The sequence below is a fragment of the Larimichthys crocea genome, chromosome III, assembly GCF_000972845.2.
Source record: "Larimichthys crocea isolate SSNF chromosome III, L_crocea_2.0, whole genome shotgun sequence".
NCBI classification, from domain to species: Eukaryota; Metazoa; Chordata; class Actinopteri; family Sciaenidae; genus Larimichthys; species Larimichthys crocea.
Window position 1 is genome coordinate 32,561,961 of NC_040013.1, and position 24,116 is coordinate 32,586,076.

Consider the following 24,116-nt stretch of genomic DNA (forward strand, 5'->3'; position numbering starts at 1 on the left):
TAAACCCCAAATGGAAACTTGAAAGTTGAATATAATCTACAAGGACACATTCAAACAGAGAAGATCAAAATCCAAAGGGAGGCCGTGGTGTAGCAGTTACAGCAGGTAACATGCATACAGAGTACATGGAGATATCAGTCGCTCTAGAGACACAACCTGATCAGTGCAGTGAGGTGCACAATATATTTATATATCTGATACATCAGACCATAATATGATACTTAGAGTGTCTTGCCAGCTCGCTCCATGACCCTGCGTTACTCATTTACAGTGCATGGCACGGTGACATAGAATTCTCTTTATCAGGGTACACTGACCTACATGCATATCAGTAAGTTTACATAGATCTGAACTGATAATATTCATCCACACTGATCCATACTAAATAACTAACACTAAAAGGTGGTATGACATGACAAACTTAGACCGCAGTAAAAAAATAAAAAAGTAATCCACTTTGTATGACCTCAAACCTAAAACAATGTGAACCTTCAAACAGTTTAAGCAGTTCATTGGTACAAAGATTGAATATGAAATCTCACAAACTTGTGAGTAATTCTAAAGGTAGTCACACTGAGTCAAACTTCCGTTCTGTTAAACGTATTGGTTAAAAAAGAAAAATGGAGTATAGCATTTTGGGAATGTGACATCCTTCGACAGCACAGACTGCAAGTGGAAATACAGCTGTTTGAAACTGCTATTGATGTGTTGACATTGTAGATTTTAGGATGTTGAATCTGCCTGCCTCCACTTGTGCCCTTTATAGTCTGTAATGAATTTAAGTCAGTAACACTGCACAAAGAGGCGGCCTTACAGTAAAAACATTTACTGAAAGTCATGACCTGAGAAAATGCACATAATGTGCACTGTGTGTTGATTGAGTTTGCGTTACGATTTTACAGTTAAAACTGCCAGGACTCATTTATTTTCTTCACAGATTAAATTTGTACACAGCACACCAACACGCAAACTCCCCTTCACTACAAAATTAAAACGCCCAAATTCATTATTTTAATACAGGGGTCTTCAAATCGGGGCCAGTGATCCCTAGGGGGTCTTCAGAGGTACTGCATTATTACTGTCATAATAACTGACAAGTTTTCCCCAAAATAATAGTGAATTTACAACTACAAACAGCGGAAGCATTTGCACTCCAATTGGATGAATTAGTGGACATGTCTAAAGACGCATAGCCCATGGCATTTAAAGACCAACAATAACTATGCAACCTTTCATCAATCATAAAAACACACAGGCTAATAACACAGTATATAAATAGGTTAATAAGGTAAAATAAAAGTTGAATAAAGTAAATATAAAAGTTATTATAGACTAGGCTTAAAATCTGACACTTTTTTAATTAAAAACATGCGAGGGTTCCTGTTCTGTTTGTCTTTCATCCAAGGGGTCCTTTGGCTGAAAAAAGGTTGAAGACCCCTGTATTCAAAAAATAAATAATAATAATTAAAAATTACTCCCCGTCATAAGGAACATCAACTCACTCTCACAATTCAAGCCTGCACTTAAAACCCACCTGTTTATAATAGCCTTTTCCATCTGATTCAATTGCATTGTCCTATTTTAACCTGTTTTTAATGTTGTATTCTTGTAATTTGATTTTGATACTTTTATGGTTCTTTTTGTTTGTTTCTGTTATTTGCTGTCTACTCTCATTTATTGTAAGGTGTCATTGGGTGACAGAAAGGCGCCTATGAAATAAAATGTATATTGATTTATTTTTATTTATTTATTTATTTATTTATTTAACAAGGCTCTTATTCTGAAAAACCAAGCCGAAGCCTCGTGTTAGCCTAGCATAAGTAAACACAGAGTCGCTACTTCCGGTGATGTTCACAGATATGGTACTTCTGCTCGTCTTTGTTCATGTTTAGATGAACTTATCTGCAGATGGGTCAGGTTTTTAGTCCGGTTATGTTGGAGCTGTTTTGAGTTTTACGAAGAATTTCTACGATTTTTTTACAAACCGGGCATGCTAACAGCTAAGAGCTAATCAGTGCAGCTCGTAACGGGACGACCTGCTGCTAAAACTACATTTTGTTACAACATGTCGCTGCATAACGTCCTGTAAATACTGATGTGAAGTGTTTTGGGGGGTAAGCGAGTAAGTAAGTAAGTTATCTATCATTCATAAAGAAACCTGCGACCTTTGGTGCTACAGCTGCTTTATTCACATGCATGTTAGCGATGGGTATCTGAAAACCTAAAAAAAGCGTGTTTACTCGGTCATTTGGTTTAATAACTAATTACAAAACTGCTTTTTAAAGTGGTGGTTAAAAAAAAAAAGATGTAAAAGTTTTACTTGTTTTTACTTCACTTGGATGTTTGACCCTGACTGTGCAGAATGATGTTTGTGCAGAGTTTTACACTAAAAAGGTGTTTTCATCCACTGATGGAGGACAATAGTGGTTGCATCTTAACACAAGTGTGATGTGAAAGTTTGATTAGTTTGTTAAAAACATGTCCGGAGTGGAATATTTGACTTTTATATACAGTATGAAGCAGCATAGATAGAAATTCAATCATTCTTTGCTTTATTAATATTATTCTAACCTAATAAAACAGAAATGCCCTTGATGATCAGTTGTGCATGTTGTTTTTTTGCTCTGCTAGGCCCTGCCTCCAAAGAAATAGACTCCAGGGAGCACGTGTTTATGGAGAATGATGGAAAACCTGGCAGCAAATAAGAGCCTCGTACCCTGTCAGTCATGGGGGGGCCAGACTGACTGGTCCACAACTTCAGCTCAAGGATCCCTCTTCAACACTATGACCAACTCTCAGCATCTCAGCCTGGGCTTGTCTTCTGAGCAAAGATATAACCACCGGCAGGCGTCCAATCCGAGCTGCATGAGCAACATCGGCACCTTGTCATCCAGTCATCACTCCGCCCTGTCCAACTCACTTTTTGCCAGCACTGCTATCCCGAATACCTCTCACAGTATTTCCTTTGCTCAGCAAAGCCCTCACACTTCATCGATGCTGCTGACTTCAAATCAGGGAGCAAATATACCTCCACCGGCACTTGTCCAAACAAACCAAGCTCGACAGCCTTGTAGGCCCCAAAATCTACCCCACGTCCCACCTCACGACCCTTACAAAGCATCGGTTCAACCTGCGTTAACCCATCAGGATTTACTAAGTAGACTCCAAGAGGTGCCTGTTAACCTGGTATCATGTGGACAGCGTGCAAGTACCTCTCAAGCTGCTTTTCAAGGAGGGAATGTGTTTGGTACTGCTCCTGGATACAATCACAGCCAGGCCTCATCTGCTTCTCAGGAGCAGCGGCAGTGGGTACCTTCACCACACTGCAGAGGTGAGTTGTACTTGACATACTTTTGTGGTCTGTTTTTATTTATTTTTTTAGATCCTAATGATTGAATGAATTAAATAAGGTGAAAATACATAAACACGTACTGCAAATAAAGTTTTTTTTAAATCACACAACTTGAAATTGACTAAAGAGGGGAATTCAAAGCCCACAGATGGTTTTCAAAGTAAAATATTTAAGTGCTATAAATGTATCCGTTATTTTTCATCACATCATTCATATTTATTTGCTCTTCAATACAATATTAACAGCTGTTTTCAAAGCGTGTTTTTTTTTTGTGCTGTATAATGCTATCTGACACAGATTCTTATTATCGTCACACGAACAAGAAAGACAAAATCATTCTATGCCCACAAACATTAGAGACTCAAGAAGCATTGCAGGACTTAAAACTCTGCCTAAAGTTAGTGCGAAAGTGTTACCTCCAATCATACTGATTTTATTTATTATCTCACGCTGATGGACTGTTTTTATGTGGAGTATTTATTGTACTGTGGTTGTTTTCGTCTGCCTGCCCAGGGACAAAAACTCTAAAAAGCTTCTGTGTTTTAGCTTATTATTATTATTATTATTATTATTATTATTATTATTTCAACCACAAACCACATCATCCGAAATGACCAGTTTGAATCAACACCTCTCTAAAAGAGTTCAAACAAAAAACTGAACATTATAATCTCCATGAAGGTAGGAAATGTTGTGTTGTTAGACTGTATTAGTTTAAGATTGGTGTATGTAACAAGCATGACAGCCAGAGACATCAGAGACATCACCTCATCAAAAACATTTCAACACATTACAGATGAGTCACTTTTTTTGAACAAGCGGTGCAGTTCAGATCACAATCTTGTTGGCTCTTTACCTCCAATTTCTTCTAACATGAACATACTTACTTTTTCTACAGAAGCTGTAAACAAAGAGCCACCACAAGAGGCAAACGTAAGTCCATTGGTGAAGAAGTTAAGAGCACCAAAACCTGTTACAGAAGAGAGTTTGATTTATTTGTTTAGCTTCACAAATGAAATAAAGGTGATGTAAATAGAAACAGAGCTTGCGTGTACATACTGTTACTTTGTTAAGTTCCAGTAGAATTACAGAGCAGTGGAGTTTCATATGAGAACATTTTATTTGAGTTATACCATTTTTATTCTTTCCTTCTTATCTGCTTTCAGGCTAGCAATGACAGGTCTGCACTTTTACATCAGCGTGCACAGCTACTTCAACAACTGGCAGCGCTGGATAAACTTGTAAGTAAAGGCATTTTTGATGGAATAAGGTCAATATTATATCTTAAATAGTTGCTACTCAGGACTACTTAAGAATGATATGTTACTTTGGATGTAAAAAAAAAAGTCTTAAATTCCTGTTGTAGACATTATTAGAGAGAACTCTTCACAGTTTCGCCTTGTTGACCTCACTTTTTTTGCTTATTAAGCTCGAAATGGTACCTTCAGATGACGGCAGTGTTGGACAGTCTTCACACACAGCTGTTCAGGTAAGTTAAGATTTTCAGATGCTCCAGTTTGAGTGCAGTTTGCAGTGAAGTACAACTATTCATAGCTAATATAAATAAATATTACACCGTTGTTTTATTCACTAATGACTGCTCCCTTTTAGAGATTCCTCTCTTCTCTTCACTGTTTGTTTGTTTTTTCAGTCGCAGCCACATCTTTCAGCGAATTGTGCGTCACCTGCATCCTACGAGGAGGATAGCCAGGCCTGTGATGCACCAGATGATCCGATGTCAGAAACAGAACCAGTGGTAGTTACCTAACATAAGTTTACTCATCCAATGTTAATACAAATTCTAAATACCAATGACTTTTTCCATACAGTACTGAAGATGCTACGATAGGACATACTTACTCTTAGATTCAGGTATTTCTTATAGCCAGTGGAGGTATGTGAGTGGAAATTACATAAAATAATAAAATAACAATAATTAGGTTTAATTTTTAGCCTTCATAAACTGCTAGTAGTGGGAAATGATAGCAGGATATGACATAAATTTTTAGCAAGAACAATTTGCGAATGGTCTCCACGTTAATGAAACTATAAATGAAAATGTATTATTTTTTTAATTTATTTCATTTATAGTTGTACCTGAATGAACCAAATGAAGATGAGTTATACTTTTTAAATGTCTGTGTAAAATCAGTTGTGGTAAGTTATGACTTTGTGTCTTTTGTTTAAAAATATAAACAGTAGAATTATAGCTGCTGTTTGTTTTTGCTTTCTTCAGAAAAAAGAAAATGCTTCAGCCGTGTCAGACGACAACAGTGACCCTAACTACATACCTAACAGTGACGATGACTTTTCTGATGCCCAGTCTGAGCCTGAACCTGACAGGGGCTTTTCAGATGAATCTAGTCCGAGCAGTCCCTCAACCTCCCCAGAGAAAAAACAGGCTAAATCCGAAAGTTCTTCGTCTAAGGAAAAAAGTGACAATCCTCCAGAAGAGACACGTAAAGCAAAACTGAAGAAGCCATCTGAAGCTGTAGTGTTGCCTAATTCTAAAGAACATTGTAAGAGGAGGAATTATTGTCCGTTTTGTTCTAAGGCAGTATGCAAAATGGCACGGCATCTTGAGTCGGTCCACAGTGACAAAGCAGAGGTTGCAGCTGCATTTCAGCATCCCAAAAACTCCAGGGATAGACAAAAAATATGGAACAGACTTATAAATCAAGGAAACTTTGTTCATAATAAAAAGGTCTTGAAATCAGGGAAAGGCCAACTTGCTGTCCGAAAAAGACCAAAGAGTACTGCAACACACCGAGACTTTCTTCATTGCCTTTACTGTCGCGGTCTTTATATGAAGAATGCTTTGCCCAGACATATGAAGTCATGCCCGGAGAAGGGGAAGGATGACGATGAAAAACGGATCGGAAAAAGGCGCATTCAATCGCAGTGTGTGATTGAAGCTTCGGATGATCTTGGCGTATCTGATGGTTTTAAAGACCTTTTGACCCAGATGACATATGATGATGTGACTCAAACTGTCATGGATGACAAGATTATCTTACAGTTTGGCGAGATGTTGTTTAGTCAGCACGGATCTGATGTGAAGCAGCATGATTATATAAGACAAAACCTTCGCCAGTTAGCAAGACTTGTACTTGAAGCTCAAAACAAAACTCAGATGCAGAAGCTGGAGGACTTCTTTCTTCCAGGAAGCTTCCGACGTGTGGTGTCTGTAGTGAAAGTCCTGGCAGGCTACGATTCAGAAAAAAAATCATACAGCAAACCTTCCCTTGCTATCAAGCTTGGTTATCACCTCCAGAAGACCTGTAGCATTGTTGAGGATAACGCAGTGAAGCAGGGTGATGAAAGTTTGGCGGAGTCTGCACGAAGTTTTCTCTCTTTGTACCAGAAAAAATGGACCAGATACATCTCTTCAGGGGCACTAAAAACACTCAGAAAACCAAAAGAGGGTGTAGAAAAAGCTCCATTTGCTCAAGATGTGAAGTGCCTGAACTCCTACATGGAACAATATCATGCTGAAGCTGAGAAAAAACTCAAAGACACTCTCTCTGCAGAAAACTACGCTGCTCTGGCTAAGGTAATACTTGCTCGAACAATCTTTTTCAACAGAAGAAGAGCCAGAGAGATATCATTGATACCACTGACAGCCTTTGCGTCACGGAAAAAGTCAAACGTGCATTCTGGTACAGAAACACACCTGTCAGATCTGGAAAGAACCATGTGTAAGTTCTTTACTAGAATCGAAATTCGAGGAAGCTGTGGGAGACTGATCCCTGTTTTACTGAAATCATCATTCGTGTCTGCTTTAGAGCTTTTGGTAAAAGTTCGTGAGACATGTGGAGTCCCCAGTAGAAATTCCTACCTGTTTGCGCGACCAAAGTCGCTGTCTTCCTACAAACCATCAGATTGCATCACAAGATATGCCAAAGAATGCGGAGCTAAAGACCCCGAATTACTGGCATCAGCAAAGTTCAGGCAGCATTACGGAACAATGCTACAGGTGATGAACCTGGATGACCATGAGGCTGACCAAATTTTAGGCCCCAACAGTCGGTTACGAGCTCTGCGTCAGGACGGTGGCATGCTGCTGGGTGATGTCGAAATGAACTCTAATGGTAAGAATTTAATTTTAATCTTGATCCATTGAAGGATGCCACATATCACCATCTCAGAAAGCATTTGTACCGCTTATTTGAGAATATCCACCATAAAATACACAAGACACTGGACTTTTTATTGTGATCTCCTGCAGACCTCCTTTCTATTTTCCCACTTTCTGGTATAACAGCTGGACGTTTTCGACTAACTAATTAGTACAATCTACAGCCATATAATGTATTTTAGACCAACCACTTTCAATCAGAATCAACTTTCTATCATACCTGGCTAAAGCAAGGTTTGACGAGCACATGCATTTCTGAAAACAGGTTGAAGGACTGTGATTTGTGAGTGTAATATGACTCAAAGTATGGGAACTGTGTGTATAGGTAGATGGAATATGTAAATAACGATGTTGTCTTTTTGTCTCCAATACAGAGAGACAACCCAGAAGAGGAGAACAAACTGCATCATGGGATCAGGTTGAGTATCCGAGTGCACGCTTTGGATCAGCACAAGCATGGGGAGCAACAACAGATGACGTGACTGTATCTCGAAGATCTGGCAAGTCAGGCAAAAAAGGTATAAATAAATTATCATTAACAGTCATTCTGTCTAATTCTCCCAAGAATTATACACAAATGTATATTAGATGAACAATAAATGTTTTTAATGATTTAAAGATTTAGCGTGTTTTTCTATAAGAAATAAAACGGCTTGTTGTAAAGAATCAGAACGGTTCTTTTTTAGTTATGCCACAAGTTCAATCTTCTCTTTTACCCCACAGGCAGCCAAAAATTCGGTAAAAGTAAATGGGACGAAGCCGAGGTTCTTGCGGTTGAAAGACACTTGATGCCTTTAATTAAGGGACACAAAGTTCCCCAGAAAAGCGACTGCATTCGGTGTCTTGAGGCTGAGCCAGAAGCACTGAGGAACCGTTCATGGAAAGGTATAAAGGACTATGTGAGGAACAGGATCACTGCCCTGAAAAGACAAAGTGGAACGTACCATCGCAGCTACAAACAGTAGCTGGACTGAACAAGCAGAACCACAACGGACTACTGGACATTTTCACTATGTCAGTTGCAAAATCTTTTTTAATTATTTGCCACCTTCTGTTCCTCTGAATTCTTCACTGTCCATCTCCGTTTCATTTGCAACATTGGGAGAATTTCCATCTGTTAAGATGGCCAAGCAGAGACAGACAACAAATGATTTTTTTTGTGCCATACAGATTGGCACTTGTTCTCAGTAATCACTAAAATGTTTGTATGGTTGCAGGATATTTATCTTTACTGTTTTAAGACCGTTAATCTGTTCTGCAGATTTATGCTGCTGATGGCTAGTTATTAAGATTTTGGAGCTCAAAGTTCACTTCTTTGACCAAGTTGATGTACTATATTTTGTTGCTCTATTTGGTACACTGATAAACTGTATTATGTTGAACTTTTCTTAACAGTTTACCAACAATAAAGTTCCAAGCGTTATATTCTAGAAATTTATCTGTGAACCAAAAATAACATAAAATGGTGAACACATGATATATCAGTGAGTTGTGCACCCTGCCATGCCTCATTTCTTCCATGTATGTATTAATGACAAGCGTAAAGTATTAGTAGTATTTCGTAAATGTTCAGATATTTTACTAAGTAGAAGTAGCAGCAACGTCACACATTGTATGCATGTTAAAGTACAGATGTATGAGCAACACAAGGTACTTAATTTCTACTACCTTAGATGTTTAAATTTCATTTATATATTATGGTAAATTTATGTTAGGTAGGTAGCAATCCTATTACTTTATAAACATCAATGTGAAAGAGTTCTTTTTAAAATCCTGATCTGAAAAGTAATACTAGTTGTGGAGTAAAAGGTACAATATTCTCTGAAGTGTAATACCTACAATTTGTACATGGTTAAATATCCTTTAAAGGTCCAGTGTGTAGGATTTATTGGCACTTAGCGGTGAACTTGCAGATTGCAACCAAATGAATACTCTCCCACGTCTCACCCACTCCTCCCAAGCATGTAGGAAAAACTGTGAAATTTATATAAAAAGCGAAAGAGTATATCCTGATCAGTATTTATCTGAGAGAAGTAGATATAAAGCACAACAGAACACAACAGTTCTTATTATACACCAATGAAAACATACTAATGAATGTTTTATTCCATCCCTGCAAAGTAATACTCCAAGTGTTGCAGGCTTTTACTTTGAAAGGGAAACGCGGAAATGCTTTGCTATGATCTGAGCGGCCAACACAGCTGCAAAGGTGCAGGTTCGTGAATGTAATAGGATGTGTTGTGGCTAAAAGCATAAAGTTAACCACCTAACTATTTAACATCATGAACTCGTATCTTATTACAAACAGAAAAACGAGCCTGTAATTAATTTCAGCCTCTCTGAAGTGTTTCGCTTCCGTCGCAGGAGAGGAAATGAAGACGATAGTAACATTGAGTGCCGCATTCAAAGCCCCCTTGTTCCCACTGATGTCCACAGGTATTTGCTCTTTTATTACTTAATATAAGATCGTTTCATGTATCTGTGTAGCATTTTATTTCACCCTGTCTGCTTATGCGGAGCCGCTAGCTGCCAAATGTCGTTCACATCCATGATAACTGTGCATGCAAATATTATATTAAACCTAACAAACTATAGCTTTAAACAGTTTGAACGAATAAGCTCAATAATTATAATCATTTTTCGACAATGTGCTGTCACAATCATTCGTTTACATCATATATTTAGTGTCGTTAACCTGCTGGTGTAGGACAGAGCTAACAAATGATGGGTAACCTCACCCAAAAATGCAATTTTATTGCTAAATATGTGTGATTAATAAAAGATATCTGCAGTGGGTGCTGTCAGTAAGATTTTGGTCTTATAAAACAACTGGGAATCATATTACGACTCTTTAATTCTGCTTGTTTGTGTTGTCCCGCTAGATCCCGCCTCCAAGGTGAAGCACACCTATCAGTGATGGTTATGGAGGATGATGGACGTCCCCACAGCCAATCAGAGCCAGACACCCTGTCAGCCTTGGGTGGGCCAGAACGGCTGGTCCCCAGCTTCACCCCAAGGACCCCCCTGCAACCCTCTGCCCAGCTTTCAGCATCTTAGCCTGGGCTCACCTTCAGAGCAGAGACCCTGCTACGACCACTTGCAGACGCCCGACCAGAGCTGCCAGAGCGACCTCACCACCTTTTCTTCCAGAAACAACACCCATCACAGCACGATATATGCCAACAATGCTGATCAGAGTGTGCAGCGAAACATTCCTGATGTTCTTGTGTCATCCTCGATTCCAGCTACGAGCCAAGGAAGAAGTATACCTCCGTGTTCCCTGCCTCTTATGAAGGAAGGGGCGCAGCCTTGCAAGCCACATCAAATGCTATTTCACTCCCCTTACAGCCCTTACCAAGCAATATCTCCCCATTTCCAGTCTCCATACACACACCCATCACTGAATGGACCTCAGTCACCACATCAAAAACATCTGGCCGTCAACTCTCCATCATTTGGACAATGTGCAAACCAGAGTCCACAGTGTGCACCTCAGCCTGCATTTGACAGGGCAAACTTGGAGTCCTCTGTTGGCTACACCCACGATCATGCCCCCACCTCTCCTATCCAACAGCAGCCTCAGTGGACACTTCCACCACACTCTAAAGGTAGGTTCATAGTAATATGACATGATATGATTACATGCATATTACAGAGGGAGCTGATCGTTTTAATTAGATGACATTATTTAAAGATGGAACGAGCCCAGGTTGAGCAACATTGGTCAGTGAAGTTCAGAAAATAGGTAACTTTAGATGCGGACCAGTGTGAGGAGCCCAACAGAGTACCACATGTTAGGTCCATCATCCAGCATGTATACTACCAATCAACAAACACTTTTTATTCTTTCATCTGAACGGATTTGTTGCATCTGAATGAAAAACAATCCACTTCAGAATTCAGACTGTAACACCTTAGTCTAGATCTTACCGCTACTGCCGTCCTCCAGTGTGTAACTACCCTGTTTTCTCCTCAGGATCCATAAACGAGTTTGTTCCCAACACGGCTGCACAGGACAGGAACATCACGCCACAGGTGGGACTAATACAGTAATAAGTCTTTAATGTGGACATTACTGCTGACAAGAAATATCTACAGATTATTTTCCCAATTAATTGAATCATCATTTGTCCCATCAAATTTTAAAGTAATGTCAGTGTTTGATATGAGTCGTTAATACTTTCTGTCTGCAGTCTCCTAACTCTGAGTCTCGTTATGGCCTGGACCCAGAGCTCCTGCCCAGTGCTGTAAGTTCTTTCTTTTACTCCTGTAGCATCTTTTCTTCTTCTGAAGCTCCTCTTATGATGAAAGACTATTTATCCCCAGCACATTTCAGCCTTTTACCCTTAAGGACAACACACATCAGGCGGTATCATGTAGATCTACAGTTTATCTGAGCAACTGGCTGGAGTACTTAACTGTTTGAGACTTTTTGGTAACATACTTTGTAACTTCACATATGTTTAAACACAGGCTATATATGTTGTATTAAAATGTAGTGAAAGATTACCATATTCTTTCACAATGTTACACCTGTGTCTTTCTCTGTCTGTCTCAGGTGAAGGTGATTGCAGAGGACAGGGCAGAGTGGGAGGGCAAGGTCTTCGTCTCAGAGCCTTTTTCCCGTCTTCCTCCTCTGGCAACGACTTCCTGTATCATAGAGGACAAGGGTAAACACTCACGACACCAGAATACACCAGTGTATCAGTATTCTGGCGTGCACGTTTCTCTTTTTGTTATCTCTATTTTTTTTATGTGAAGAAGAATTGCTTGCCAATTTCACAAAATGGTTGACAATAGCAACCTGGCAACTGTCACTGTCGAGTCCCGTTTCATGTCATTCCTGACATTGTCTCTGTTTAACCCCAGGTAATGCGAGTCCTTTGGCCATCCGCTCCATCTCGTACTGTGTGCCCTGTGAAGGGCAGACCGCCCTGCTTAGCCGTCTGCCGCTGGGAGCTTTGGTCTCCCCACTGGCAAAACAAAATGCTGGAGAGGTCAGTTTTTAGCTACTCTGCTTATTCTATAATCTATTAAAAATATATAGGAAAAAATAACTAGATGTTTGTAATTCTACCATTTAGAGTGAAACTTTCTATGGAGATATAAACATGTCTGTTTAATGTGGATGTCTGTGTTGCCTCTTGAAGTCCCTGCCAGTGTGCAAAGAGCCAGAGTGTGTTATGGGTTGTGGTTGTTGCGGAGCCTCCATGTGCCCGGCGATGGGCTGGCAGGACTGTGGTCAGAGGTTTTACTGCCCCTTCTGTGGTAAACTCAGTGAAGGTAAGATTTATCTAAGCATACAGGTAATGCTCGTACAAAACATGTTTTATTTTATTTGTTTATTATCTCCTGGACACAAATAGTGAATGAAAGCATGAAAATCAAACATTTCAAAGCCAGTTCACTGTGTTGAACTGCTGTTGCTTCCTTTGCACACATCAATAGTGTTTCTCTCCTCTCTTGTGTCTCAGTGCCATGGCAACACTACCAGCCCACCAAAGGGGTGGAGGGAGTTCGGGTGGATAAAGACCAGAGGCCTGAGCTCAGTATGGGGTCATATGAGATACTAAATTCTCAGAAGGTTACTTTTTACCTTTACAATTCAATGTTTGAATGTGAGTTGGCATTACCTCTTCTTGAATATGGGTGTTTTTTCAGCATAAAATATAATTCTCTTGGACAAAGCCTTCAAAATGTTGCTCCTGCTTACATTATTTGTGCCCTTGAAAGACCTGTAATAGTATCAGAATTATATAGTGAAAAGATGCTGTGTGTGTGTGTGTGTGTGTGTGTGTGTAAACTGTTCTACTTTATCTGTGTGTGTGTGTGTGTGTGTGTAAACTGTTCTACTTTATCTCAGGGGGAACCTGCTGCACTGCTTCTAGCTATAGATGTCTCCGCTTCAGCGCTGAGAGGAGGACATTTGGAGTTCGTAACACAACAAATACTCACTCTGCTCACCTCTCTGAAGAGGTAAAACACACTCCCACCTAACTATATATACACACACACACACACACACATGCACTCTTTCACAGCTCAGCAGTATTAGTATCAGTAGTACAAAAATAGTTGTAAGTAAATATAGTAAATCTAGTTTCTCGTCACAGTTTCATCTTAAGTTTCGTCTTATTCGTGTAGGGAGGATGGCGATGCCTTGCCAGACGTCCGCATTGGTTTGATGACGTATGACAGCAGGATCCACCTGTATAACCTCAGCCCCGCCCTGTCCCGCCCACACATGCTGGTCATCACAGAGACAGAAGACATGCAGCTTCCTGTGAGGGAGGGGCTTCTGGTGTCCCTGCAAGACTGCATAGACAGTATTGACAGGTAACAGACTGACCATTTTATCAGATCTGAAATAGCACAGGCACTATAGTGTTGTGCTTATGGATTCATGCACCATTCTTATAAGATAAATTTAATTCAATGTTCATGTTCTGTTCACGTCAGCATAAATCTCAGCTCAGGTTTTTTGCTTTTTAGATTTGAATTTGCAAATCATCCACTAAAAATGGCTGAGCCACTATGTGCAGCGATTTAATAGATGATGACATCTCATGTAATTTGAAGCCCCAAAATTCATTTTCAGTCATTTTTGATGCTGTGCTCTGTGCTTTTTTTAATATTTTGAGGTCACCATTTTTGTCCACAAAAGTTGAAGTGAAATTTGTGTGCTACTTTATGATGTTAGTAACATTCATGTGCCAAATAATCTGACATTTTCTGTCCACGTATAAAGCAGAAAACAAACAACATACTTTCCTGCAAATCAAAATAATTTCATCACATTGGTATTGTTTGGTGTAAAATGTGCGTGTAGTGTGTTGCAGCTTATTCCTCAGTTTAGTCCAGAGTGCGATGACTCTAGCGGCGTTCCCATGGAGCTGCCTGTCAAAGCAGGACTAGCTGTGCTGCAGGTCAGTCATCAGTTTCTTCTGTATTTATTGTGGCAGGACTAAGGAGGAATAATAACCCTGATTCTTTTACAAGCTGTTAATGATCAGAGATTTTGTCTGTTTCTAGGCCCTGGGCTGTCCAGGCAAGCTGCTGATCTTTCATACTGCCCCTCTGACAGAGATGGGAAACACAAACTCGTCCTCAGGGTTCTTTGGCGCTAACAAACCAAAGGTACAGCAGCACCGCATTATTCCTGTCACAACTATGACAAGAGTTGGCTGTATAGTTTTTAAATTCCCTCCTCTTTTGTTATTCGCAGTCAATCTTTCAGCCGTCAGAGCTTCCTGTCTCATTGGCCAAGGAGTGTGTCAGTCAGGGCTGCAGCGTTCACCTGTTCGTCCTCTCTCAGCAAGATGTGGGCGGGGCTTGGCCAGGACACATTCCATATCTAACAGGTGGAGCTCTGCACACCTATGGCCACCTCCAGGTATATAACAGCTCCTCCCATTGTAGCTCTGGAACTGGCATGAAATTAATTACATGAAGAAGAAATCAAATTTTAGTAGCTGATCAGCTTGTCTTTTTGTTTGGTTTTTTGATAAAGGAAGTAAATAGTTGGACATTTTAATGAGATGATCGCTACTACTGTCTTTAATTTAAAGCTACAGATAGTAGCTGGCTATCAAAACTAAAATAAAAATAAAAGTTTTGGGTTTTTTAAACTAAAAAACTACTAAAGTAAACAAGGACAAGGAGTTACCCTCCGTTACTTGATAAATAATACATTTTCTGTTGATTTTATGTTACAATTTTACCAAAATATGGCTGAATATTCCGAATATTTGAAGCAGCCGATATAGCAGCATGAAGGAAGAGTTTTTAATCTATATTTTGATTGTGACATGCTAAGTATACAAATAAAACCGAGTTGTCATTATAAACTGGTATTTTATTTAATTTCCACTGCAGGGAGAGTTGGACAGAGAGCGTTTCAGCACTGACCTAAAGAGGATTGTAGAGGCGGACACAGGCTACAAGGCTGAGCTCAGGATTTTTGTCAGCAAAGGTGAGAGATTTGTGTGTGTGCGTGTGTGAGAGAGAGAGAGAGATTCTGACCTTTTAGAAATACCCATGATTCCACTGTTTGTTTCTCTCTCACCAGATCTGCGTGTGTCCGGCTGTTACGGACTTTTTATCCCCGGGCCCAGCCCCAGCCACGTGACCATGGCGACTCTTAACTGCCTTACAACACTGGCTGTGGAGCTTGCTCACACCAGAGCTGTGGATGAGACGAGAGGCGTCACCATACAGGTGGGTTTATGTTTACTTGTGAACATTGTCTTCAATCATTATTTTTAATTAATCATAATCCTCCTCTCCTCCGTCCTGCTCGTCAGGCTGTGTTGTCTTACAGCACGCAGACAGGAGAAAGGAGGACCAGGGTTCACACTCTGACCCTGCGATGCTCACGTCACCTGCAGGACGCTTTCCGGCAGTACCAGGCCCAAACACTACTCACCTTCTACTGCAAAAAGAGTGAGGATCATGTCCTGGAGATTTGTTCTGTAACAGTACCGGTCAAAAGTTTGGACACAAATTTTAATTACATTTTTTTTTCTTTATTTGTATGCAAAGCTGTCATCAGAATACAATATTCATTTGATTTTTGCTCGTTTATTTGTAGTTTACTGTGCAGTGTTGGAGCGCCCTTTACAGGAGCTGAGGGGGGAACTGCAGACAGAGGTAACAGAAGCGTTGGCGTCCTACCGCAAACACTGCTGCTCTGCTTCAGTGTCCGCTGGACAGGTGAGGTTTTGGATACATAAAATACACTAAAAAATGTAAATGTTGTTTCAGTGTGTCACATCATCTTCATCCTTTTTTTAAAAAAAAATCTTTTTATTCACTGTGCAAAAACATAACTACAGTGTTAGTGAATCCTATTGACCATGTGTACTGTGCTGTCCGTGTGTCCTGTAGCTGGTCCTCCCTCAGTACCTGCGAGCTCTTCCTGTTTATATCAACAGTCTGAGAAAGAGTGAGGTGCTGCTGCCGGGCCTGAGGAGCTCCGTCCACCAGCGGCTGCAGCAGCGCTGCCAGGTGCTCAGCATGGACACCTGCAGCACCTCCAAACACTTCTACCCACTGCTGCTGCCTCTGGTCAGTATCATGTCAGACACATGGGAGCTTCTTTTGACCATAGCGAGGCTGATGTATCCGGCTGATAAAGGAGAGAATATTGAGTAGTATTTAAAATAAACCTGGCAGTCACAAACCCACACTGTTTGGGAGGTATTACTATTCATATTTCTTGTAAAGGTCTCAGTATCTCCTATTTTTAGGCACATAAATAGTGCCAGGAACTTCATGCATGAGAATTTTTTTAAACCATTACAGATTTTCAGTATTAGTGCATCAGTGTTGGTCTCTATATCCACTGACCAAACTTTAGATTTCGATTTGGACTCCTTCTCTTAAAATAATAACTAGTAAGGCATGGCTGTCACTTCACTGACAGGGCGGTCTTGGCATTTCCGTTGTTTTTGTAGCTTCGGCATGTGTCAGTACATTTTCACTCCTTTCCCCTGCAGCCGCTGTCAGTCGACAGCACCAACTCTCCAAACCCAGAAGAAGCATTGCGCTGCTGTGCTGCCAGCCTGGAGCCCAGAGGTCTGTATTTGATTCATGCACCCCTCACCCTGCTGCTCTGGGTGGGCACCCAAGTCCCAGCATGCACGCTAGTCGAGCTCTTCAACACCAGTTGCTTCTCCTCCCTGCCCTCTGGAGAGGTAAGAGATTAGAGAGACCGGCCTTTAAACATGCAAGAGCTTTATATCTAAACCAAAAGATCTGGCCCAGTTACATTGAATATATTGAGCTTTAAACTGTTCTCATCTTTTATAGTGGTGTATAAATGTATAGGCATTTTAATCTCAATTTTAATTGGCTGCTTTTGCTTTGCTGTAAAGGTTTCAACCATCAAGTAATAAAACATAAGTATATATCTTCTCATATCTCTAGTGGCAAGAATAAAAATCACATAAAACTGTTAAAGGTCAGCTATAAACACTATTTTATGAAGTGAACATTAAAGCTTCAGTGTGTAACACTGTGTATGTCTCAGAATGGACAAACTAAACACTGGCCCTAGGTAGGGGTTTTTGCATTTTTTCTACGATCTTGGTTTACTGTCTGTTTCTGATGCTTTGTTTCATTTTTTTTTCGTCCTTTAGACAAAGCTGCCAGTTCTTGAAAACCCTCTGTCCATCAGGGTCCGATCCCTCATCAACACACTGAACTCTGAGGCACCTTGTGCCCGCAAGGTGAGCTGCCTCTGAACGTCCTGCTGTAGCTGTAGGCGAACATTTTAAATCTGAAAAGCGAGCCTCAGGAGTCATCAAACATCTGTGACTTACAACAGCCAGACTTATAACAGCTGCTGTTACAAAACGTGGGGTTCATCAACATCTCCTCTTAGTTCTTATGCTGCCTCCACGTCATGAGAAAAGGAATATAATGTTGACTTCATCCTCTCAGTGTTCACTCCAGGTTGGACAGTGGACACTAAATAATCTCTGTTATCACAGCATTATTCTTTCCTTGTGTTAAAAATCTCTGAATCTTTTAATATATTATCACATTTTATCATCGTAACATTATTTAATTTGTCAAGACATTTTTAAGGTAACAGATAATTCAGAAAATCCTGAAACAAAATTTTAAAAATAATGTTGACTGATCTGTTTTTCTGTGTTGTCAGCTGTGGGTGGTGAAGCAGGGTGACACCTGTGAGGAGGCCCTGCAACGCCACCTGGTGGAGGACAAGAGTCCCAACGGAGGAGCGTCCTATGCCGACTTCCTTTACCACCTCCACGTCAACTCCGTCAAGCTTCTGCAGTGACCTGACACACACACACAAACATATGTTTTCTGACCTCTCTGGGTGCATTATCTTCTACAAAAGATGACACTGCGGCATATTTTCTTCAAAAAAAAAAAAGAACAACAGACAGATGGAAACAAAAAGTATTACTAGACATTATTATAATGTGGAAATATTAAAGGCCTGTTGTCAGGCGGTGCATGGAGGCATAGTTTTGTTCATTTAATGACTGTGATATGTGTGACGTGCTCTCCTGAAAATGTGTTTATGATGTTAATTTATTCCTGCGTCACGGCAATTCTCTAATCCCTGCCTGAGATTTGCGTGTGTGTGTGTGTGTGTATGAATATAGATGTGTAAATAAAGGCCTTCGGTGAAAACGAGAAGACCTCTCTGTGTTTCACATTGATAGAGCTGTTTTCTCATTAATTAGCTGTATTCGAGACGTCATCCTGCCACATCAGATGAACACATGACTCATGAAGCTTAAAGGGCAACTGTGTAACGAATCCTAGTGGCAACATTTAAACTAACTAATCACATAGTAATTATGTTTGCTGTAAGGATGGGCATGTGGCTCGGCTGTAGCAGGAGTGCAAGCGTGTGAAGTTTCAGAGAATCACCAAGGTCATCCTGTAGCAACAATGTCTGTACATTAATAATAAGAGTATTAATGGTTTGTTTATCAAAGTACAGGTCTCATTGTTCCTCTTTAAGGCCTTTCAAACACTGATCACAGTCTTTATGTGTAGATTTTGACACCTTATTATCTTTTCAACTTTGTAGTACACATAGTAGAATCACTTTCTATGTCTATGTCTGTGAGGCCTCAGTAATCACCAACTGGAAGTCATGTGATGTCTTCACAGCTTCAAAGCCACCGTGAAAGGAAAAAAAAAAGACCAACACAGAGTATTTAAATTATTTTTCCTTGTGTGTCTGTGTACTCGTTATTGGCAGTGCGTGCAGGCCGTCTATGCTTTGGTAAATTTGTATCCAAAAGCATTTTTGGATTCAGCCCAGTCAGATTGTGGTGGGATCACACTAACTAACTGAGAGGACGTGTGCTGCTGGAGCAAAAGCTGAAATGCAAGCACTCTGTGTTTGACGCCTTATCTTGAAGCAAAGAGAAACATATTTTCTTTTTTGTATGGTCTCGACACTGTAGCTATGTACCTTTGACGCATTATACATGTTTTTTAAAGCTGATTTTGATAATATTTGACTAAAATAACAAATTAGACCAAAATATAAAATTGATTTATATCCAACATTGCACATCTGTAAATAAGTGTAGAGACTGCTTTGAAACAACATGCTGACAATAATATGAGCAGTTTGATGTAGAAGAAAAGGAAATTGCATAATTTTTTTGTTAATATTAGTATTATATTAGTCTGGTTGATTTTTTTTTTTACATTTTTCATTATTATGACCTTGAGTGAACAAAAAACAGAAAGTAATTTTGTATTGCAATATAATGTACCTTTTGCACGTGCAATTTGGCAATGCAAAAAAATTAATTATCATGCGCTGAAAGCCAAATAACTGCAACATTGCTATAGTGACTTATGCCCCCTGCCTCAAGAACATTTATAGTGACCTTTAACTGTATTATTTGCAGAGCTGTCAAAGCCTAACACACCTCTTCTGTTGCTCTGCTGCCTGAATTATGTCTTTCTAAAATTAATGTCAGGGTTAATATAAATCTCTCTTTAATATTTCATCGGTTAAACCGTGAAACACCTCATATCGCCCCGCTTGAGCACAGATAAACACACGCATTCACAGCACACATGGCGGCACGTTTTGAAGGCACAAACCAGCTCTCTCATATTTGCCCCTATTTGGAAATACGCACCGTGCAGGCGGGAGGTGTGTTCGATTACGTTGCCGCGCTTTGCCGTTTCGCGATGTTGTCCACCAGAGGGAGACATAGAGAGAGATACAGACACCCCCTCCGCCACTGCTCGGTTGTGAAACTGCGATCAAATCAAGCGGATTGTGTCAAGTTAGCCAGACTTATCAGCACAAGACCGGAAAGCAGATAATTCTTGCCTTCAAAACAAACTGAAAAATTACTAAACTCTGATCTCAGTTATTTAAATGCAATCCCATAGCATATAAAGTTAGTTGTTTATATAGAGTCGACAATATATTCAGATGTGTTCTTTCTAAAATATTCATCCATAAAACGCCTGCTCAGTTTACTGTATGTCAGCCTGGCTCTGTTTTGGAAGATGGAAAGATGCGGAAAGTGTAGGCTGAGCTTTATGATTCAGGAGTACAAGGATTTATGTCACATGTCTCTATATATGCAGGATTTGCTAAAAAGTTGCATGTGCAATGATAATAATAATAATAATAATAGTAATTATTAGTACAAGCAGGCAGAAGAACTCTACAGGGCTCACGTTTCTTAACTAAACCTGGGTTTTAGTACTTTTTCTTGCTTGCCTGTACAAAGATGTGGATCATTGGCAGACCTGAGGGAGACTGAATGACGCCTGGCACCCACCTGTCAATCAGAGCGGTGACACTGTTAATTATGCATAACTTTAAGCCTTAATATGTTTATGAACAGGTTTGTTAAAAAAAACATTAAGACTCAGTACAGTTGTCACGAATAAGCAAATTAGTTATAGAGACCAAAACTTGTTTTTTATACTAGGCTGTAAACAAGTTTATTTCTGCTGTGAATTTCGACATTTTAACATAGGGCTTTATATAGATTGACTCATTTTGAAACCATTTTCGAGTGGAACTGCAGTTTTTGTCACATTTCTGTACTGGGTTCACTTCACAGCCACGGAGGTTGCAGCTTGACTGAAACTCAAATATTACCTTTTAACCTTTAAAAACTAAAGACATGCTAATATATATATATATATATATATTATAATCTATACTATATATATATATATATATCTATATATACTATATAATATATAACCCAGAACCTTCTCCACCACGCGTGAACACCCCAACACCCAGATAGCAACAATTTTTTTTTTTTTGTTGGTTAAAACTGGTTAAAGATTTGCAGGTTGTATTAACTGTGCACACCATGGGATACAGTTAAAAAGTTGAAAAAGAAACTTATTTTAGTAATGAATCTGCGTTTTATTTTGAAACTCCTAACAGGAAGTTGCTTGACTTTGGTCAGCTGACTTGATTACAGGTCGCTCGAGCGCGGTTAGCTGTCAGATAGTGGAGAGAGAGAGAGAGAGAGAGAGAGAGAGAGAGAGAGAGAGAGAGAGAGACACCCACCCTGCTCGCTTCGTCCGTCCGTATCAAACCCTCCTTCACACGGCGCCTCCAACAAGGCATTTCACCGCTCCCTCACGGCCGTCTAGCTGCTGGGCGGACCTGTATTTCAAACGCAAACTTTAGCGCAAAAAAAAGAAGAAGAAAAAATAACCGCAATATTTCCCAAAAGGCTGTCAAAGTAGAAGAGAAGAGAGACAAGGGGAGCGACATGGCCACGACAACCTGTACGCGATTCACAGACGAATATCAGCTATACGAGGAGCTGGGGAAGTGAGTATCAGGAGTTTCTTAATGTGTTTTTTTTACTTGTTGTTAGAAAGTGTAATGTGGATAAACGGTAGGAAGCCAGTGCAGAGCAAAGCTGCAGGCCAGCAATGCACTGTGTGCGTGTGTGTGTGTGTGTGTGTGTGTGTGTGTGTGTGCTTTTTCGGGATGACAGCTCTCAAAATACGCTGCTCTCTCTCTCTCTCTCTCTCTCTCTCTCTCTCTCTAACACATGCCTGCTCCTCCTCTCAGAACATTTTGTCATGTATGTTGCGAGATCTTCACAACAAATGCAGCAACACTGATCATATCTGCACTTATATATATGATGTGCATTTATTATATAACCGTACATTAAAAAAAAAATAAGGCATATAAAAAGTATATTTAAAGTAACACTTGTCCTTTATAGAGATGGTGGGGTGCACAGATCTTCACTCGTGTGCGTGAAAATGTCTTTTATGGCTGCACACATGGCATGTTTCTTAGGGTTTTTTTCAGATATCCTCTTGGAGAATTAATAAATGTCATCTGCAAAACAAAAAACACAAAGATCTGTGCAAATAAATACGTTCTTTTTGTCTTAAAATGGAAATGTACAACCCCGTTTTCCATTTTTTTGTTAAACTTATTAGCATTTGACCTATTTTGTCTTTGTGATGCATCCATTTAAAGTTCTAAATGAATTTTATCTGCATGTATTTAAAAAAAAAAGTAATTTTACAGCTTTTTTTCTATTTTGCACATTACACCAAGAAGTGTCAACTCTCTCTCTTCTATAGGAGGCTCTTTTGCAGCATTGTGGTGGTAGATAACACAAGATAAGACACTGTGCACTGGCATCCAACTCCCGTCCATCTCTGTTCAAGAAGCTATATTAACTGCACATGCACACATTTCTCTGTTGGTGTATCCAATGACTTTATATAGACGCAATTTCTCCGTAGACCATATCAGTCACAGTTTTATACACATAATCCAGCAAAATATATATAAAAAAGATTCGATTCATGTTAGTCAAAACAACTACTGAACTAGATCACTCTTAACTGCGCTACAAAAACAATCCACTAACTCCGTGTCAAGTTATATTTGACCTCCCCACATGATGTATAGGATAATTATAGTTATCATAAGAGACAGAAATGAACATAAAGGTCATTAATGTCACCAAACTCTGCTTCTGTGCGCCGGAGATGCCGCTCATGTCTCTGTATCGTAACGTTATTCTGTTGTTAGGTCGTGGTGGAGGAGAGAGGGGAACAATAGAAAAATCACTCCTCATCAGGCATCCATTGTTTACATTGTGCTGTAGAGTGTCGTGCATCTCACTGCTGTTGTTTGATTATCACGCATATCCCTCGTTATTTACTGATAGCTCGATTGGCCCCCATGCGACTTAGCCAGCCGTCTCTCTGATGATAACTGCATTACTACTTATTTTTTACTTATTTAAGGTATATTTTGTGTTTATTTGTGGGTTTCATGGAATAGGGTTGGAGTCTGATCTTCAGTTGTGGGTTTATTTATTAAATATTTTACTACTTATTGCAGTGGACCTTATTAATCCTACAAGTTTTAGTCTGACAAGCCGCAAGCACTTTGCTACTAAACAGTCCCTCATTGATAACTAATTATCATCGGAGACTTTACTTTTTAATGACACAGTGATGACGTGACAGATCATTGCAACACTCACACCTTGACAACAGTGGCAAGGTTATTTTATTCACGATGAAATGTCAAATGTCTTTTTAGTTGTTGTTTGGTTTGTGTATGTATCTGTCTTTATTATAGATCTTTTATCATCTTTGCTCTCTGCCATGACTCCTTATTGTGACAAGTTTCCAGCAGTGTAGACGTGTAGAAGTCTGACGTTGTGTTTTGCAATGTGCAAAAAAAGGAAACTGATAAAATCTGAGGCGTACAGTGAATAAGATTTGAAAACAATTCAACTCAAATGGCGATTCCCACCCCGAATCAGTATCCAGTAGTTAAAAGTTGTTCATTGAATTTGCCCTGAAACAGTTTTCATGAAGTCCAACCAGGCAGACTATCCACCAGGACACTTAAAATCTATTTTGAAGGTGGTGTTAAGGTTTACTTTTAAGGTCTTGATGGCAGCTCATCTGACTCTCATGTCTAATTGAAGTCATATTGATTTATAGAAAGAATACTCAGACTAAAGCCTTTATATATAAGTATTAACACTCACCCCCTGACCTTACTGCTTCAAACGCAGCTTTGAAAAGATACTATGAGCATGGTTAGAGGTTAACTATGTTCTAGTCAACAATGTTGGA

General features: G+C 39.7%; 3 protein-coding genes across 22 annotated transcripts in view; all 3 read left to right on the plus strand.

The window, feature by feature from the left end:
- Positions 1–1,764: 1,764 nt before the first annotated feature.
- LOC104920651 (uncharacterized) lies at positions 1,765–8,972 on the plus strand. 3 transcript variants are annotated; one of them, XM_027278043.1, is made up of 9 exons: positions 1,765–1,862; positions 2,632–3,331; positions 4,251–4,285; positions 4,519–4,593; positions 4,782–4,841; positions 5,004–5,111; positions 5,589–7,443; positions 7,865–8,008; positions 8,214–8,972. In XM_027278043.1, the coding sequence occupies exons 2-9, from the start codon at positions 2,680–2,682 to the stop codon at positions 8,453–8,455; spliced, it is 3,171 nt and encodes a 1,056-aa protein (XP_027133844.1). In that variant the 5' UTR covers positions 1,765–1,862; positions 2,632–2,679; the 3' UTR covers positions 8,456–8,972. The 3 variants fall into 3 exon arrangements, with proteins under 3 accessions (XP_027133844.1, XP_027133843.1, XP_027133845.1); XM_027278042.1 differs by having other exon boundaries at positions 1,785–2,114; XM_027278044.1 differs by having other exon boundaries at positions 1,785–2,114; positions 5,004–5,108.
- A 676-nt stretch (positions 8,973–9,648) lies between these two features.
- Positions 9,649–18,662, plus strand: si:dkey-13n15.2 (protein transport protein Sec24C). Of its 2 annotated transcripts, XM_027278297.1 has the most exons (22): positions 9,679–9,705; positions 9,855–9,926; positions 10,373–11,098; positions 11,467–11,525; positions 11,684–11,737; positions 12,049–12,160; positions 12,360–12,487; positions 12,641–12,773; positions 12,965–13,074; positions 13,354–13,466; positions 13,635–13,826; positions 14,320–14,416; positions 14,523–14,627; positions 14,716–14,883; positions 15,366–15,462; positions 15,559–15,707; positions 15,794–15,932; positions 16,081–16,202; positions 16,377–16,556; positions 16,988–17,185; positions 17,630–17,719; positions 18,157–18,662. In XM_027278297.1, exons 3-22 carry the CDS (start codon positions 10,420–10,422, stop codon positions 18,295–18,297), a joined length of 3,066 nt encoding a protein of 1,021 aa, XP_027134098.1. In that variant the 5' UTR covers positions 9,679–9,705; positions 9,855–9,926; positions 10,373–10,419; the 3' UTR covers positions 18,298–18,662. The 2 variants fall into 2 exon arrangements, with proteins under 2 accessions (XP_019119939.2, XP_027134098.1); XM_019264394.2 differs by having other exon boundaries at positions 9,649–9,926.
- A 2,805-nt stretch (positions 18,663–21,467) lies between these two features.
- The window catches only part of camk2b1 (calcium/calmodulin-dependent protein kinase (CaM kinase) II beta 1), a 63,084-nt gene continuing 60,435 nt past the window's right edge, over positions 21,468–24,116 (plus strand). For 6 of the 17 annotated variants that reach the window (XM_027278382.1, XM_027278379.1, XM_027278377.1 and 3 more), the window contains exon 1: positions 21,474–21,819. In XM_027278382.1, coding sequence (XP_027134183.1) covers positions 21,758–21,819 — 62 coding nt within the window. In that variant the 5' untranslated portion in view covers positions 21,474–21,757. Of the gene's footprint in view, positions 21,820–24,116 lie in introns of all 17 variants that reach the window. The other 11 variants (XM_027278373.1, XM_027278364.1, XM_027278372.1 and 8 more) reach the window with 5 other exon arrangements.

What these genes read in the sequence shown, in the direction of transcription:
- LOC104920651 (XM_027278043.1), top strand. Translation starts at nt 2,680, where the DNA reads ATGATGGAAAACCTGGCAGCAAATAAGAGCCTCGTACCCTGTCAGTCA. An exon ending in ACCTTCACCACACTGCAGAG is followed by an intron (nt 3,332 to 4,250) that starts GTGAGTTGTACT and finishes CTTTTTCTACAG; the next exon opens with AAGCTGTAAACAAAGAGCCA. An exon ending in CTTCACACACAGCTGTTCAG is followed by an intron (nt 4,842 to 5,003) that starts GTAAGTTAAGAT and finishes TTGTTTTTTCAG; the next exon opens with TCGCAGCCACATCTTTCAGC.
- si:dkey-13n15.2 (XM_019264394.2), top strand. Translation starts at nt 10,420, where the DNA reads ATGATGGACGTCCCCACAGCCAATCAGAGCCAGACACCCTGTCAGCCT. An exon ending in CTGTGGTAAACTCAGTGAAG is followed by an intron (nt 12,774 to 12,964) that starts GTAAGATTTATC and finishes CTTGTGTCTCAG; the next exon opens with TGCCATGGCAACACTACCAG. An exon ending in CAGGACTAGCTGTGCTGCAG is followed by an intron (nt 14,417 to 14,522) that starts GTCAGTCATCAG and finishes GTCTGTTTCTAG; the next exon opens with GCCCTGGGCTGTCCAGGCAA.